At 39.9% G+C, this 17691-nt stretch overlaps 1 protein-coding gene across 5 annotated transcripts in view; it reads right to left on the bottom strand.

Annotated features, from left to right (window-relative positions):
* Positions 1-17691, bottom strand: part of LOC132151963 (centrosomal protein of 95 kDa-like) — a 308535-nt gene that overhangs the window by 188441 nt on the left and 102403 nt on the right. For all 5 annotated transcript variants that reach the window (XM_059560545.1, XM_059560541.1, XM_059560542.1 and 2 more), the window contains one exon: positions 2184-2310. In XM_059560545.1, the coding sequence (XP_059416528.1) occupies positions 2184-2310 (127 nt within the window). The remainder of the gene's footprint in view (positions 1-2183; positions 2311-17691) is intronic.

The raw sequence follows: 17691 nt of genomic DNA, 5'->3' as shown, positions 1-17691 counted from the left end.
AAAAGGAGAAACATACACGCAACAAACTATCCCCGCAGCATTTAGACAGACATTTCCAACGGATTCAAACAGGGCAAAAGACATCACCGCGGCGATTGGTACATTTACGTTATAGCCGCGGATATGAGACCTTACTCTGTAGTGGAAAACGCAGGTTTTAAGAACATGCTTAATGTAATTGAGCCCCGTTACAATATTCCTTCACGAGCCCATTTCAGCCAGACCGTAATTCCTGCTTTGTTCCAAAAAACATAAGCCCAAATAGAGAACCAATTGAGTAAAAACACACTCAATATAAAGAGTTATAGAGTTCCATATAAAAAGTGTTACATCTTTGTATTTGTTCATAACTACTACAACAATATAAAATTTTCATTTTTTTTAATAAGGAACTGTTTTTGTTTTATACAGTATGCTGCTAATAAAACACCATAGAAGATGGGTAAAGAATAGCTCCATGATTGTTCAATGTAAAAAAAAAAATCATACTTCGTTAGTTTTAATAAATACATTTTTTTCTAAAAATCAAGGAAATTTATCTGTCAATTTTTTCTTTTTGCTGTATCTAAAACGTAACGAACCGTACCGAACCGTGACACCAGTGTATCGTATCGAACTGTGAGTTTTGTGAACCGTTACACCCCTAATATATATATATATATTAGGGGTGTAACGATACGCGTATTCATATTGAACCGTTCGGTACGAGGCTTTCGGTTCGGTACGCGGTACGCATTATGGACCGAACGGTTCGTTGGACTAATTAATTATATTTGGAAAATAAAAAAAATTGTGAAATATAATGATATGCGTTCAACAAGGTAGCCCAATAACCCAAACGACGTAACAGGCAACGCCCCTGACACCCCCGAAGAAGAAAAAAACACCAACTTATATGTTTATGTTAGGCTACTCAGTCAGGCGCTCGCTCACTCAGTAATACACGCTGAAGGCTCGTTGCAAAATGGCCAATGCGTTTAACAGACCAGAAATAGAAGATCCTCCAATAACCAACAGGTCTGGTGTTTGGGTGCACTTTGGATTCCCTGTAAGCTATAATGGTGATGGCAAGAGAGTGGTGGATAAAAAACAACAACGATATGTTGCATCTAGGGTACACCAGCGGGAATACAAAAAAAAAAAAAACACCAGCGGGAATACTTGAAACATGTCAACTCATTTACGCCGACATCACCTTAGTGTGTCAGTATCTGGGAAAAGACGGAAAAAAGGAGAAACATACACGCAACAAACTATCCCCGCAGCATTTAGACAGACATTTCCAACGGATTCAAACAGGGCAAAAGACATCACCACGGCGATTCGTAGGCTACATTTACGTTATAGCTGCGGATATGAGACCTTACTATTTACCATTGATTCTATCATCACCATTATAGCGTACCGGGAATCCAAAGAGCACCCAAACACCAGACCTGTTGGTTATTGGAGGATCTTCTATTTCTGGTCTGTTAAACGCATTAGCCATTTTGCAACGAGCCTTCAGCGTGTACTGAGTGAGTGAGCGCCTTACTCTGTAGTGGAAAACGTAGGTTTTAAGAACATGCTTAATGTAATTGAGCCCCATTACAATATTCCTTCACGAGCCCATTTCAGACAGACCGTAATTCCTGCTTTGTTCCAAAAAACATAAGCCCTATAGAGAACCAATTGAGTAAAAACACACACTCAATATAAAGAGTTATAGAGTTCCATATAAAAAGTTACATCTTTGTATTTGTTCATAACTAATATAACATTTTCATTTTTTTATAAGGAGCTGTTTTTGTTTTATACAGTATGCTGCTAAGAAAACACCATAGAAGATGGGTAAAGAATAGCTCCATCATTGTTCAATGTAAAAAAAAAAAATACTTTGTTAGTTTTAATAAATAAAACATTTTTTAAAAATCAAGGAAATTTATCTGCCAATTTTGTATTTTTGCTGTATCTAAAACGTACCGAACCGTACCGAACCGAACCGTGACACCAGTGTATTGTATCGAACCGAACCGTGAATTTTGTGAACCGTTACACCCCTAATATATATATATATATATGGTGTTAAAATTTCCTATGAATATAATTAGTTCCCCTTGAGCTAAATTTACCTATTTACCCTATAGAAGAGTCCCTTAAAATGTTGCAATATATGCCAGTTTGTGTGTGCTCTGTCATCTTACCAGAATGTATCTCTTTTCTGGCTGTGTGTTGGAGTTTAGCTCCGGAGGATCGAGAGCAAGGTGACTTGGTGCAGGAACTGTGAACAGAAGAAGCATTTCGACACACTGCCTGGTGGTATTCAAGCTCCTACACAAAAACATAAAACAGTAACAAAATAAAACAATAATAATAACTACATTTGAACATCTTTGAGTATTCTTATGGTTTTCAGCTTTTGCTTTGTTTAAATTAATGAGATGCTTTAAATTATGACACTCAGCACTCGCATATCAGATAGATTTATATTAAAAAAAAAAATAAGTACCTGCACAGTGCCGTATTTATGTAGCCACCACTTTCTTAATGAGCGAGCTTACTGTATTTTAAATTATGGCAGGCACTTCTGGTTTAGGTAAGCTGGACTCAAAAAGATGAAAACAAATCAACTTAAATCAAAGTTACACTACAAACTCAGGTTGGGCTCTCAACATTGTGTCGGAGCTGACGTGGGGGGAAAACTCCCTTTCTTTGAAAATGCTGAAGCCTGACTGAATCATGCTATTGAACCTGCAATAGCCAATAGCGCTCACTTAAGCCATGTCCATATGTCAAAATGTTTTGACTTATTCATTCTCAGGATATGAATTATTGATATCAACAATTACATTTTCACTAGTTAAAATGTTTATTCTTGATATTGGGGATTAAGATTTCTACTAGTAACAATTGCTATTTTTGATATGAGCAATTGCATTTCCACTAGTAACAATGTTAATTCTTGATATCAACAAAGACATTATCACTAGAAAGAAATATTATTCTTGATATCAATAATTTATATCCTGGGAATGGCAATAGGTAAGCCATTTTGACTTTTATTCATTCGCAGGATATGAATTCTTTATACAGTATGTGTAAGGAGGAAGTAAAACAACAATAACATTATGATACAACATTGTAACATCTTTAAAAAAATATTAAAACATTTACAGTGAGTTTTTCAAAATGTAGGATAGTCTTAGGCTACAGTCTACTCATCAAAAATTTAAAGAAGACCTTTACACAAAGGATCATATATATAGCTCATATCAGGAGTTGGATGTGCTGCTTTAAAACTTTCCTGAAGATGGTACTCCTCTGGTACTGCTTGGTGATTTCAACATCCACCTAGATAAACCCCAGGCTGCTGACTTCAAAACTCTGCTCACCTCATTTGATCTCAAGCTAGTGTCTACTACAGCTACTCACAAATCAGGCAACCAACTGGACCTCATCTACACGCGCTGTTGCTCTGTGGACAACTCTTCAGTTGCTCCACTGCACACCTCAGACCACTTCCTCATTACTGCTAACCTAGCACTTACTCCTGAAGTGCCTCACACTCCAACGCAGGTCACCTTTCGACGGAACCTACGCTCCCTCTCTCCATCTCGCCTATCTTCTGTGGTTTCATCCTCGCTTCCTGCACTCTCTCAGTTCTCTGCTCTGGACACGAACAGCACTACGGACTCTCTTTGTTCCACTTTAACATCTTGCTTGGACACTTTTGCACACTGTTGTCTAGACCAGCACGCACAGCCCCGTCTGCTCCCTGGCTGTCTGAGGTTCTCCGTGAACATCGCTCCAAACTCAGGGCTGCAGAGAGGAATTGGCAGAAATCAAGAAACTCTACAGACCTCAGTGTGTATCAGTCTCTCCTCTCTTCCTTCTCTGCAAATGTCTTCACGGCTAAAACATCCTACTACCACAACAAAATTAACAGCTGTTGTGACGCTCGGACACTCTTCAAGACTTTCTCTTCTATTCTTAATCCGCCGCCGCCGCCACCACCTCCTCCATCGACTCTTACAGCGGACGACTTTGCAGTTTTCTTCACAAATAAGACAAGATCCATCAGCGACCAATTCTCCACACCGCAGACTGAGGACAACTTCACAGTGACCGACGCACACTCTTTCTCCTCCTCCTCCCCACTCTCAGAGATGGACGTCTCCCAACTTCTCCTGTCCAATCATCCTACTACTTGTCCACTTGATCCGATCCCCACTCACCTCCTTCAAGCGATCTCTTCTGCAGTCATACCTTCGCTTACTCACGTTATCAACTCCTCTCTTCACTCTGGAACATTTCCCTCAGCATTCAAGCAGGCTTGGGTAAGCCCACTGCTCAAGAAACCATCTCTAAATCCAGCGCTTCTAGAAAACTACAGACCAGTATCCCTTCTTCCATTCATTGCAAAGACACTTGAGCGAGCTGTGTTCAACCAGTTTTCTATGTTCCTTGTACAGAACAACCTCCTGGACAGCAACCAATCTGGCTTCAAAAGTGGCCACTCAACTGAGACTGCTCTGCTCTCGGTTACTGAAGCCCTGCGACTAGCAAGAGCAGCTTCAAAATCCTCAGTACTCATCTTACTGGACCTTTCTGCTGCTTTTGACACTATTAATCACCAGATTCTCCTGTCCACCCTCAGAAAGATGGGCATCTCCGGAACAGCACTCCTGTGGATTAAGTCCTACCTCTCTGACAGATCCTTCAGTGTGTCTTGGAGGGGTGATGTTTCAAAGTCACACCACCTTGCTACTGGGGTTCCTCAAGGCTCAGTACTTGGACCACTTCTCTTCTCCATCTACATGACATCATTAGGATCTGTCATTCAGAAGCATGGCTTTTCTTATCACTGCTACGCTGATGACACCCAACTCTACCTCTCATTCCAACCAGATGACCCGACGGTAGCTGCTCGCATTTCAGCCTGTCTGAGTGACCTCTCCAGCTGGATGAATGACCATCACCTTCAGCTTAACCTTACGAAGACAGAACTCCTGGTGATTCCAGCTAACCTATTGCTTAATCACAACTTCTCTATACAGCTGGGCTCATCAGTCATTACTCCTTCGAGGACAGCTAGAAACCTAGGAGTTGTGATGGATCATCAGTTAAGCTTCACAGACCACATTGCTACAACTACCCGGTCCTGCAGGTTTGTCTTATACAACATTAGGAAGATTAGACCCTTCCTGTCAGAGCAAGCAACCCAACTTCTTGTCGAAGCTCTTGTTCTCTCCAGACTGGACTATTGTAATGCTCTTCTGGCGGGCCTTCCTGCATGTACTGTCAAGCCTCTGCAATTGATCCAGAATGCAGCAGCGAGGGTTGTCTTCAATGAGCCAAAAAAAAAAAAGCTCATGTTACTCCTCTCCTCATCAGGTTACACTGGCTGCCAGTAGCTGCTCGCATCAAATTCAAGGTACTGATGCTAGCCTACAAGACGACCACTGGCACCGCACCAACTTACTTAAACTCATTGGTTAAATCATATGTGCCCTCCAGAAGTTTGCGCTCTGCAAGTGAACAATGCCTTATGGTACCATCCCAAAGAAGTTCAAAATCACTCTCACGGACCTTTTCCCGGACTGTGCCCAGCTGGTGGAATGACCTCCCAATCTCAATTCGTACAGCTGAGTCTTTACTCATTTTCAAGAAACATCTAAAGACTCATCTTTTTCGCCTGCACTTAACCAACTAACACTAGCACTTTTTCCTTTTCTTGTCTTTTAATTTTATTATAAAAAAAACACCCTACCTATGCATTCTATACTAGACTAACTGAGACTTGTCATGGCACGTGTATACTGTTGTTGTTCTCTTGTTGACCTGACTGCTTCTATTGTTCTCATTTGTAAGTCGCTTTGGATAAAAGCGTCTGCTAAATGATTAAATGTTAAAAAAGAATATATATATATATATATATATATATCACAGATGGAAATTAACTTTTTCGTCCACCGGCCACTGTGGCTGGTGGAATTCAAAATCTACCAGCCACTCAATGTTTTTACCAGCCACTTTCTTGTTTTTAACCGACAATGTGTAACTGCATGTGAAAATACTACAAGATCTACAATACTTAAGCAGTTTATTTAATCTCAAGTTTCAATGAAATACTGACATTTTCTCTTTCAGTGATGCTCAAGATGCTTCTAGATCAAAGACCCATCTCTTTAACCTGGCTTACACATAACATACTAATATGCTTTTAATATCCAAATCTGTTAAAGGATTTTTAGGCTGCATTAATTAGGTAAACCGGAACCGGGAACACTTCCCATAACACCCGATGTACTTGCTACATCATTAGAAGAATGGCATCTACGCTAATATTAGTCTGTTTCTCTCTTATTCCGAGGTCACCGTAGCCACCAGATCCAGTCTGTATCCAGATCAGAGGGTCACTGCAGTTAACCGGATCCAGTACGTATCCAGACCAGATGGTGGATCAGCACCTAGAAAGGACCTCTACATCCCTGAAAGACAGCGGAGACCAGGACAACTAGAACCCCAGATACATATCCCCTGTAAAGACCTTGTCTCAGATGACCACCAGGACAAGACCACAGGAAACAGATGATTCTTCTGCACAATCTGACTTTGCTGCAGCCTGGAATTGAACTACTGGTTTCTTCTGGTCAGAGGAGAACTGGCCCCCCAACTGAGCCTGGTTTCTTCCAAGGTTTTTTTCTCCATTCTGTCACCGATGGAGTTTCGGTTCCTTGCCGCTGTCGCCTCTGGCTTGCTTAGTTGGGGTCACTTCATCTACAGTGATATCGTTGACTTGATTGCAAATAAATGCACAGACACTATTTAAACTGAACAGAGATGATATCACCGAATTCAATGATGTACTGCCATTAACTATCATTTTGCATTATTGACACACTGTTTTCCTAATGAATGTTGTTCAGTTGCTTTGATGCAATGTATTTTGTTTAAAGCGCTATATAAATAAAGGTGACTTGACTTGACTCAAAAATGTTAGGTTTTGAAACAGCCGACTCTTGCTGAAGTAGCTCATTCTCTCAAGTCCGTACCCCAACCGGAAGATACACTGCACTGTTTTCATACGCATTAATAATGTTGTATTTAATTCCAAAGGAAAGGATTCACCAGTATTTGTATGTGCAAGTGTATTTTTTTTATTTTTTTGTGTGGTTGAGGGAACACGTGGGGAAAAGTCCCCTGTTCAACACTGTATCACTGAAAGAAATCTTGGCTCGCAAACTTTTACGCCGTCGACAAACGAACGTTCAGCTTTTTTAATACATTTTTTTTACGCGTCTCGTCACGCCAGAGCTGTCAAACATGTGTAGTGATACAATGTTGTTTCTAATTAACTTACAACCCTCTATGGACACCTTGGCAATTAAATCGCCATTGGCTAGTAATTATTTTGGTTTACTCGCCAGTCAAGCTTTACAATAATCAGCTGCTTCGGATGAAATTACACTTTATTGCGTGTTGTACACACACCAGGGATGAAAATTTACCCGCTACGGTGGCCGGTATGCGGTACGCTGTTTCTTTTTATTGGCCACCAAGTCCTTTGGATAATTAAAGAAAAATTTAACAAGGCATTAATTTAGTTTTAACATAAATAACTTCACTTACACTTTCTTCTAATACATCAAATAAAAATACAACCAAAAGGAAAATATAATGCATGCAAACATTTTACTGGGTTTTTTTAAATAATGCTTTCTTCTAATACATCAAATAAAAATACAACCAAAAGGAAATTATTATTATTTTTTTTATGTTGTATTAAGGCTACATGAATGAGCTGTGTCCTAATAGGCATTATTTTCATATAACATGTGGTCCAGTTCTTGAAGTAATGATAAAGTCTTTTGAACCTCTTTCTCATGTCTGTCTCAACCATTTCAATGTTACGTTAAATATGGCACTGCACTGATACACTCTTCGGAAAGTTAAGACATGAATTAGTTTCTTAATTGTAGTTGGTTCGGAGAATGGACAATGTCTTAATTAGAATTGTGTAATCTTGCCTATCTGGGTCATTGCTTATTGTTATTATAATTATTAGGCTATTATAATAATTCATATTATGCTATTTTATTAGGCTATATTGTTTTTGTTGTTTTAAGTTTGTAACTATAAATTTGTTTAGTTAACACCTAACAACAAATGTTTCAATAAATAAATAATAGATATTTATTTCTGTTTTGGAAATGTGCTTGTCTCTACTACCCCTTTAAACAATGAGAGTTGTTTTGGCAAATCAACACAAAATGAAACGGAATAGAGACTACATGTTATCTCAAAAGAGATAAATAAAATGGTGGCTTTATTTTAAATGAAGGGGCGGTTCTAGGGTCGTCCTCAGGGGGGCTTAGCCTTCAGAGAGATCATTAGATACAAAGATACAAACATACACAATTACTTATTAAAGTTACATAAGTTAATTCGTTAATAGCAGTGAGTGCTTCTCTGCTTTTCCTTTTTTTTCTTAAAGGTCCCATGACATGTATTATTTCCTTTTTTTTTTTAAATGCTTTTTAAATGTTTCCTTAGGTGTACTTACATTGTTAGTATGATTTTTACATTTAAAATTTAGAAATAAAAAGCATTTTTATATCCTGATATTAGCCTTCTGGCTTGAATGCTCTGTTTGAAGGGGCGCGAGTCTGCTGTGAGACTCCGAGTAAACGACAACTGTTGTGATTGGCTGACATCTTTGCATTCAAAATGCGTATTACATGTGGAACGCTTCGCAAATATATATATATATATCATTTTACTATTACAGCTGTCGAGATTAACAAATCGTGGAAGTGTTGATTTTATAATTATTTTTTAGATCTTTTCCAATCACATGAAAGGATGCAGTGATGAGCATTGAGTAGACAGGGTCTGTTTATCGTGTGAATGCAGTGATCTCGTCATTATTGCAACACATTTTCTCACACAAAATGCTTTCACCACAACTAACAGCAAACACATGAATACACCACATAAATACAGTAAGAGCTTTGTTGTGCAGCATAACAGCGTCATTCATTGTAACGGCAGTTTAGGCAAGAGTGCAGATATACTCGCGATGTGTGACAGCTCCGAAAAAAAAGATAGCGTTCTTTGATCACTCTCTGTAGTTAAATCACAATTTAAATAACAGATTTGTTCCATGCTACTAAGAGAAACAACGTGAAGTTGATCGTTTAGTCACTGACTTGATTCACTGATGCATAAACAGTATTAAACGATTTAGAAAAAGTCTGTGTGAACGTAAATAATTAGCTACACATCAGAAATCACTGATCACAGATCAGACATTAATGAACACTGTTACTCACTGTTTGTGGCAGTGCTTTTGAATCCATATCATAAAAGTCTGTTTGTAACGCCTGTGCTGACATTGCAACTGAATTATATGTAAATATTTGGGCTGGCAAAGCATAGAAAGGGGAGGTAACATTTCTCCTTATAATGTCATAAGGAGGAGATTCAAGATCAGCCCGGTTGAGCTTGTAAAATAATATTGTGTGTAGGCTATTTTAATAGTCTTTGTACCACATTGAGATCTCACTTGTGCCATCTTACCCTTAAAAGCGAAAATGATAAACTTTCATGAGGAAGCAGCACCGTTCAGATAGCTGATTATAGTTTTAGGGGGCTGAGACAACAAATAGGGTGGCTGAAGCCCACTTATAAGGGTCTAGAACCGTCCCTGTAGTACAGAACTAAACAGTATTTCACAGGAGTATACCCCTTTTACATTTTTGTAAATATTTTATTATACCTTTTCATGTGATAACACTGAAGAAATGACACTTTGCGACAATGTAAAGTAGTGAGTGTACAGCTTGTATAACAATGTCAATTTGCTGTCCCCTCAAAATAATTTTAATGTCTAAACCGCTGGCCACAAAAGTGAATACACCCCTAAGTGAAAATGTCCAAATTGGGCCCAAATTGTCAATATTGTGTGCGCACTATTTTCCAGCACTGCCTTAAACCTCTTGGGCATGGAGTTCACCAAAGCTTCACAGGTTGCCATTGGAGTCCTCTTCCAAATGTTAGAGCTTCACTCATTGGTGGTTCAGTGGCAGAATTGTTGTTTCCCACGCAGGAGACCCAGGTTCGATACCCGGCAAATGCAAAGAAGTGTGTCTTGTTACTTTGTGGGTGGTGTTGGCACAGTGGATAAGACACATGACTTTGGTGTGAGAGACCCGGGTTCGAATCCACTGTGAGACACCAGTGTGTCCCTGAGCAAGACACTTAACCGCTAGTTGCTCCAGAGGCGTGCAACCTCTGACATATATAGCAATTGTAAGTCGCTTTGGATAAAAGCGTCAGCTAAATGAATAAATGTAAATGTAGAGACCTTGTGCTCCTCCACCTTCCATTTGAGGATGCCCATGCTTTACCCTCCGCTTCTTTAGCAAGGTGTGTTCTTTAGTGAAGGTGTGTTAGGGGCCGTTATCATGTTTGAATACTTCCCTGCGGCCCATTCTCCGAAGGGAGGGGCTCATGCTCTGCTTTAGTATGTCACAGTACATGTTGGCATTCATGGTTCCCTCAATGAACCATCTTCCCAATGCCGGCAGCACTCATGCAGCCCTAGACCATGACACTCCCACCACCATGCTTGACTGTAGGCAAGACACACTTGTCTTTGTACACACTTTGTCTTTGACTGCCGCCACACACGCTTGACGCTATCTGAACAAAATAAGTTTATCTTGGTCTCATCAGACCACAGGACATGGTTCCAGTAATCCATGTCCTTAGTCTGCTTGTCTTCAGCAAACTGTTTGCGGGCTTTCTTGTGCATCATCTTTAGAAGAGGCTTCCTTCTGGGACGACAGCCATGCATACCAATTTGATGAAGTCTGAGCGCTGACAGGCTGACCCCACGACCCTTCAACCTTTGCAGGAATGCTGGCAGCACTCATACCTCTATTTCCCAAACACAACCTCTGGATATGACACTGAGCACGTGCACTCAACTTCTTTGGTCGACAATGGCAAGGCCTGTTCTGAGTGGAACCTGTCCTGTTAAACCGCTGTATGGTCTTGGCCACCATGCTGCAACTCAGTTTTAGGGTCTTGGCAATTTTCTTATAGCCTACGTCATCTTTATGCATAGCTTCAATTCTTTTTTTCAGATCCTCAGAGAGTTCTTTGCCATGAGGTGCCACGTTGAACTTCCAGGGACCAGTATGAGAGAGTGAGAGGAATAACACAAAATCTAACACCCCTGCTCCCCATGCGCACCTGAGACCTTGTAACACTAATGAGTCATCATGACACCGGGGAGAGAAAATGGCTAATTGGGCCCAATTCAAACCTTTTTACTTAGGGGTGTACTCACTTTGTGGCCAGCTGTTTAGACATTAACCCTCTGAGTTCTAGGGGGTTTTAGGGGCCTGGAGAAGTTTTGACATGCCCTGACTTTTGTGCTTTTTTCACTTGCTTCTAAACATATAAATGGCTAAATTCTGAAAACACTGTATTCAGTACAAAATGGCCTACAATAATATGTAAATAGCATGTATGTACATGATTTTGTTTTTGAGAAAACGTTTATGCGTGGTTAGTGAAAACTAACATTTTGAAGTCATTGAAATAAGGTCATAAAACAAATACACAACATTTGTTCACAAGACTGTCAAACCTGGAGCTTGTAGCCTAGAATTTTTGCTTCAAAATGATGTGAAGATCATCTTGTTTACTCACTCACAAAAAACAATAGATTGATTAAAATTTTCTAAGACCCTTTTTGTTTGTAAAGGGCATATGCAAGTAGGCATTAACTATCATGAATATTATTTTGATTTACACCTCAGAAGACAAAGGCCCGCATAATGAGCCTTTCAATCAGGTGTGTGATTGAGAGGAAAGAGTTACAAAAAAGAATGTGAGGACAAAAAAAAAATGTATATATTTATGTTTGTAGTTTATTTAGAATATTTAATTATCCCACAAAATAATTTGAAATCCACTTGCAAGCACAGTTAAACTGTTTATTAGGAACAATCAAAGCTGACTTCCAAAGATGAATTTTTAGCATCATTACTCCAGTCACAATCCTTCAGAAATCCTTGTAATATTCTGATTTTCTACTCAAAAAAAAAAATTGTATTATTATTATTATTACTATTAGTAGTAGTAGTAGTAGTAGTACCTATTAATGTTGAAAAGAGCCAAGAATTTTTTCCGTTTTTTTTATTTTTATTTTTTTTATAAATTGAAAGAACAGAATTGTTTGTAACATTTATCATATTAATCGATTTATCATGTGTGTGCTAAATAAAAGTTTTAATCTTTATATATACTGACTCCAAGCTTTTGAATGGTATAGTGTATATTGTTAAACTTGTTAAAATTTAGCTTTGATCACAGGAATAATTAAACTGTAAAATATATTCAAACAAAGCAGTTATTTTAAATAGTAAAAATATCAAACGATATTACTGCTTTAGCAAACTGATCTTGACTGGTATTCTGTAATGTTGAAACATATAAATGAACCTAACACACTGTAAAATATTTCCAGGATTTCACAATATATAACTGTAATATTTCACAGGTAATTACATTATTACCACTTCACAGGCTTTAACTGTGATATTTCACAATATAATACCGTATTTAGACTTTTACTGTCAAAATAATGCAGGCGCGGGGCTTTTACAAGAAACTACTGTGAATTCCGTCATTTTCGCGCTGCAACTGCGTCATCTGAACTCCCCGGAGCTCCCTGATCTCCTCCATGGTCTCACTCGACGGATTCAGTGCGGTAAGTGTTTAATTTCAAACTTTGTCAATTTGATGACTGTTTTTAATATGAAATTTCATGTTATTTAAAAGTATGAACCAAATTAGCGTTAGTTAAGTTCTGTTTCATGTTTTTGTAACTTAGCTGGAGCAGACCATAGACTGTATGGAGCAGACTCGCGTCTAGGTTTGAGCGCGCAAATTTGAATGATCAGACGTTGGTTGTGTTAATAAGTGTATAGCTAGTAGTACCGTATTAAGTTATTAACTGTGAGGCTTCACGTTAACTACACTGTCAAAATTGAACTTTAGCTTTGCTTAATGCTTTTCTTAGTTAACGTTCGGTACTCTAACAGCACTCTCTCTTTTCCCACAGCATTTTTCTACCACCGGGAAATAAAGTTATAAGGTAAGCTGTGGCCTTAATGTGTGTATTATGACAGTTATGATCAACTAGATACATTATAGTGTTGTGGATTTGTGCAAAGGTGGAATAAATTAATCTCAAATTAGTAATGTTAGCTAGCTGGGCGTCGTCCATATTTTTCTGCCGTGTGTGTGAAACGGAGCAGCCATTGTCTGTCTCGTCAACAGAAAAAGTGCATTTTATTATAAAAAAGATATAGGAAAATAAATGTTTTTATCACTGAATTAGTGGAGCTTCGTTAGCTGTGCTATTCTAAAGTAAAACGGGTCGACATCTGGAGATATTAGGAGCCATTTTGTCTGTGAACGGGTAATAATTCTAGTGCTGTGTTCACACCAAACGCGAATAGAGCGTCAAATTTGCGTCTACCGCGTCTAGTTTGCCGCTTGACCATTTTGAGATCATTCGCTTCATTCGCGCGAGTAATTCGCTTCATTCGCGTCTATTGGTCATGGGGGGGCTTCTGCCAACTGAGTTCACGCAGCATTTTCAACCGCCATTTTTATTCGGATAATTTTCAAAATATTACTGTTATTGTGTCATGAAATGTAGTTTTAAAAGTATTTCAGACGAGAATGTAGTTGTTTTAAACTCAAATATGCGGTTTATTTATAATGACAGCGTCTATTTAAAAAATATGTTTCGCCGATCTCGGAGATGAGCTCCATGCCATTAGCGGGAGCTCCGTCATCATGTATCCGCCGAGAGCAGCCTCACTTGCCGCTGGCTCTGATGTCTCATTAGTGGTTCAAGTTAAAATATAATTTGTTTGGGGTAAAACGAAACGTTTCTTATCTTTGGCCTTTATTCAATCAATCTATTAATATGTTTTATATATATATAGGTCCTTTATTTTATTCCTGTCTCTATAGAAAAATGAACTTTTGTAATATAGCTCTGGTTGACTGCTCACTGACAACATCAGTCGTTCCTCCTTGTTGAATGAGTGGAATGTGTGTGATTAACAAATCACACACATCTAACTTACTTTGTTGCAGGACTATTCTTGACTGTGTGTTTGTGATGTAAATGTTTTTCAGTTGCTGTTATTTAAATGGTTGCTGTTTAATTGAATCCAAGTAATGTCACCTTGTTAAAACTGAGCAAACTTTAGTTTTGCTCAGTACTGCAACAGCAGTGACCCACTGAAGGTCATGACTAGGAACTGAAACCTTTTTAATCCCACTTGAATTAAACTAACATCTTTCTTCTCTGTCTTTTTGTTTATATGTGCTTCTTGGGCATCAACCCAGAGACAGGTACAAAATCAAAGAGGCAGAGAGGACACATAAACCAGCAAGTCTGTACACTGATCAGGAAGCTCATTGACTTTGAATGAATGGTCAGTCTAATGTAAGTTGTTTTAAGCTAGAATTAGTTATGCAGTAAGATGTTTACTTAAGCTATTAAAGGGTTACTTCACTCAAAAATGTAAAGTCTCTCATTAATTACACTCCCTCATGATGTTCCAAACAATTTTGTTCAACACAAATTAAGATAATTTTAAGAAGTCCGAGAGCTTTCTGATCCCGCTTATAGACTGCAATGTTATAACCGCTTTCAAGCCCCAGAAAGGTAGTAAAAACATTGTTAAAATAGTCCATGTGACTACAGTGGTTCAACCTTATTGCTATGATGCGAAGAGAATACTTTTTGTGCGTTCCGCACTATTAAGTATTTTAGCATCGCTTCATAACATTAAGGTTGAACCACTGTAGTCACATGGACTATTTTAACAATCTTCACTACCTTTCCGGGCCTTGAAAGTGGTAATAAAATTGCTGTCCATGGAGGAGTCAGAAAATGTCTTAATTTGTGTTCCAAAGATGAACGAAGGGCTAACGTGTTTGGAATGAGGGTGGGTTTTTGGGTAAACTATCCCTTTAATCTGTTCTACGAGTTTAGACAGGCTGCAAAATGTGTAAAATTCATTGTTCTTACGTTTATTTGAATTAAACATGCCTTTTCAATGTTATAGGTTATTGATATGTTAGAATAAAAACTTTACAATAGTTTTAAGTGTAAATTTACATCACATTACTGGCTTACTGAGTTGCATTACTATGTACGCATGTCATGTAATTTTTGCTTAACCTCAATCATGTTACTTTCAGAGTCCTCTGGTTTGTTGATTTAATATTAATTGATATAGTACTATTCACATGATTTATCTGATTTATCATGAGTTTTACAATTGTAATTTCTTAAATTGTACACATTTTAGGATTAGTTTTGCAATGCGAGTACCATACTTGCAGGTACTTGCACCACAAAGTAACTTAAACTTTTTGTCTTTCTTATCTTTTGTAGATAGTGGACAGAACCCATACAATGCAGGTGCCTGCTGCAAGGGAAGGAGTGAGACACCTGCAACCCTCTCTTTTCCCACCTTTTTGTCTTTTCTTCCCTCTCTCACTCTCTTCTATCTCTCCTTCTTTCTCTTTTCATCTCCTACGTTGTGAAGTACCATTATCACATAGTAAACACATGCACAGTTCACACACATAGACACACATTCCTGTTACCCAGTGTTCATTCCTGTTACCCAGTGTTTATTCCTGTTATTAAATTGTATTTTTCAAGTACCATTATCACATAATGAATCGATGGATGGTGCAGGAGTGCTGTGGGTCAACGACCAGCCATGTCCCCCACAACACTTCAAATTAGGTCCCCAGTCATCACAATATGCAGAGATAGCAGCCATTCTAATAACTCTGCAGATCGCAGCAGCCCATGACATCAGAGAAATCCTCATCTGTACAGACTCTAACTATGCCAGACTCAGTTTTGTGTGCCACCTTCCAGGCTGGAAACAGAATGGTTTCAAAACGGCAAACAACAAGCCAGTCAAACACCAACACCTGTTCCAGGAATGTGATAACATCACAAAAATGCACAATATGACAGTGTACTGGAAGAAGGTAAAAGGACATGAAGCTACCAGGGCTGGACAAAGACTTAAATGATCAAACCGACGCCCTCGCCAAAACAGGCGCACTACATGGGGAGGTGTGGTCACCCCAGAACCCACACCCAGCCCCGATGTTGCAGTGTTAACCCGCAGCAAACGACCTTCACCTGTGGCAGTGCCCGCCTCACAGCCGCTATCGCTAACTCCGCAGATTTCCAACAACGACATTGCGGATATGCAAGCCTCTGACACTGCCATAAAGACAATTCTTAACCACCTCTCTGACCCCTCCAACCACCCTATCACTGAGGTTGAGCTCAATGATGACTCGTGCCTCCGACACCTATATAACACCAGACACATACTGTGCTGGACACCACGGTGCCAGAGCCACGTATGACACACTGAGACAGGTGGCATTTTGGCCCGGCATGCAGCAAGATGTGGCAGAGTATGTTAGAGAATGTCTGGTGTGCTGCCAGTTCACACCAGCGAACACAAACCACAGAGTCCCGTGGTCAGACCTCCAAATTGACTGGGTAGGACCCCTGCCCAGGTCAACAAGAGGCAACAAGTACTTTCTCACGGTGGTGTGCCAGTTTACCAAGTGGGTAGAGTGTCTGCCAGCACCCAATGACACTGCCCAAACCACGGCATACCTCCTGATGAACCATATCTTCTCCCGGTTCGGATTGCCACTGAGAGTCAACTCAGACAGAGGTACCCACTTCACGGCCGAGATCATGCAACAGATCTGGAAATGCCTAGGGGTACAAGCCAAACTACACATCAGCCACCATCCAATCGCCTCCGGCCAGGTAGAGAGATCGAACAGAGCGGTGGTCGCCATGCTGAAAAAGTATGTGTCTGCTAACCAGAAAGACTGGGATGTGAAACTACCCCTTGTGCTGATGGCCATCAGAGCCACCCCACAAGAATCAACACGGGTGTCCCCTTTTGAACTCATGACTGGGCGGCAGATGACCCTGCCACTACACTTGCTGTATCAACCAGGAGACTCCAACCTTGTCACAGCTTACACCACATTCCAGTATCTTGACGAGCTCCATAGACACTTGAAAACAACTTTTGCTTTTGCCCAGCAACACCTGCAAAAAAGCGCTGAAGGCCAGAAAGCATACTACAACCGGAAAGCGTCACACCAGGAACTGAATGTGGGCAACAGGGTCTTGTATTACAGCTTCGCCCCGCCACCTCAGACAGGCCCCCAGCGGCTGTCAAAGAAATTCCTGCCACACTGGACGGGACCTCATGAGATTATGAACAAACGCTACCCAGTTGCGTACCAAATCCAGCTAAGCCGGGGATCAAGAGAACCAGTTCTCAAATGGGTCCACCGTACCAGATTAAGAGACATGTGGCCACTAGCAGAGAAAGACAGGGAGGGGCCAATGCAAGCTAAACTCAACCGCCGCCATCGAAGCAAAAAGACTGTCCCATCCAACCCGGGACAAACCTCACTGACCTGTTCCATCTCTCTCTTTTCTCCCTTTTCCTCTCTCTCTCTCTCTCTCTGGCCTGTAACAGGATGCTGCTGTGGATTGTCATCCTGTGCCTCCAGTCAACCAGAGGCCAGCCGGCATCA

This window comes from Carassius carassius, chromosome 10 (assembly GCF_963082965.1).
Source record: "Carassius carassius chromosome 10, fCarCar2.1, whole genome shotgun sequence".
Lineage (NCBI taxonomy): Eukaryota > Metazoa > Chordata > Actinopteri > Cypriniformes > Cyprinidae > Carassius > Carassius carassius.
This window is presented reverse-complemented; position numbering and strand designations above follow the sequence as displayed.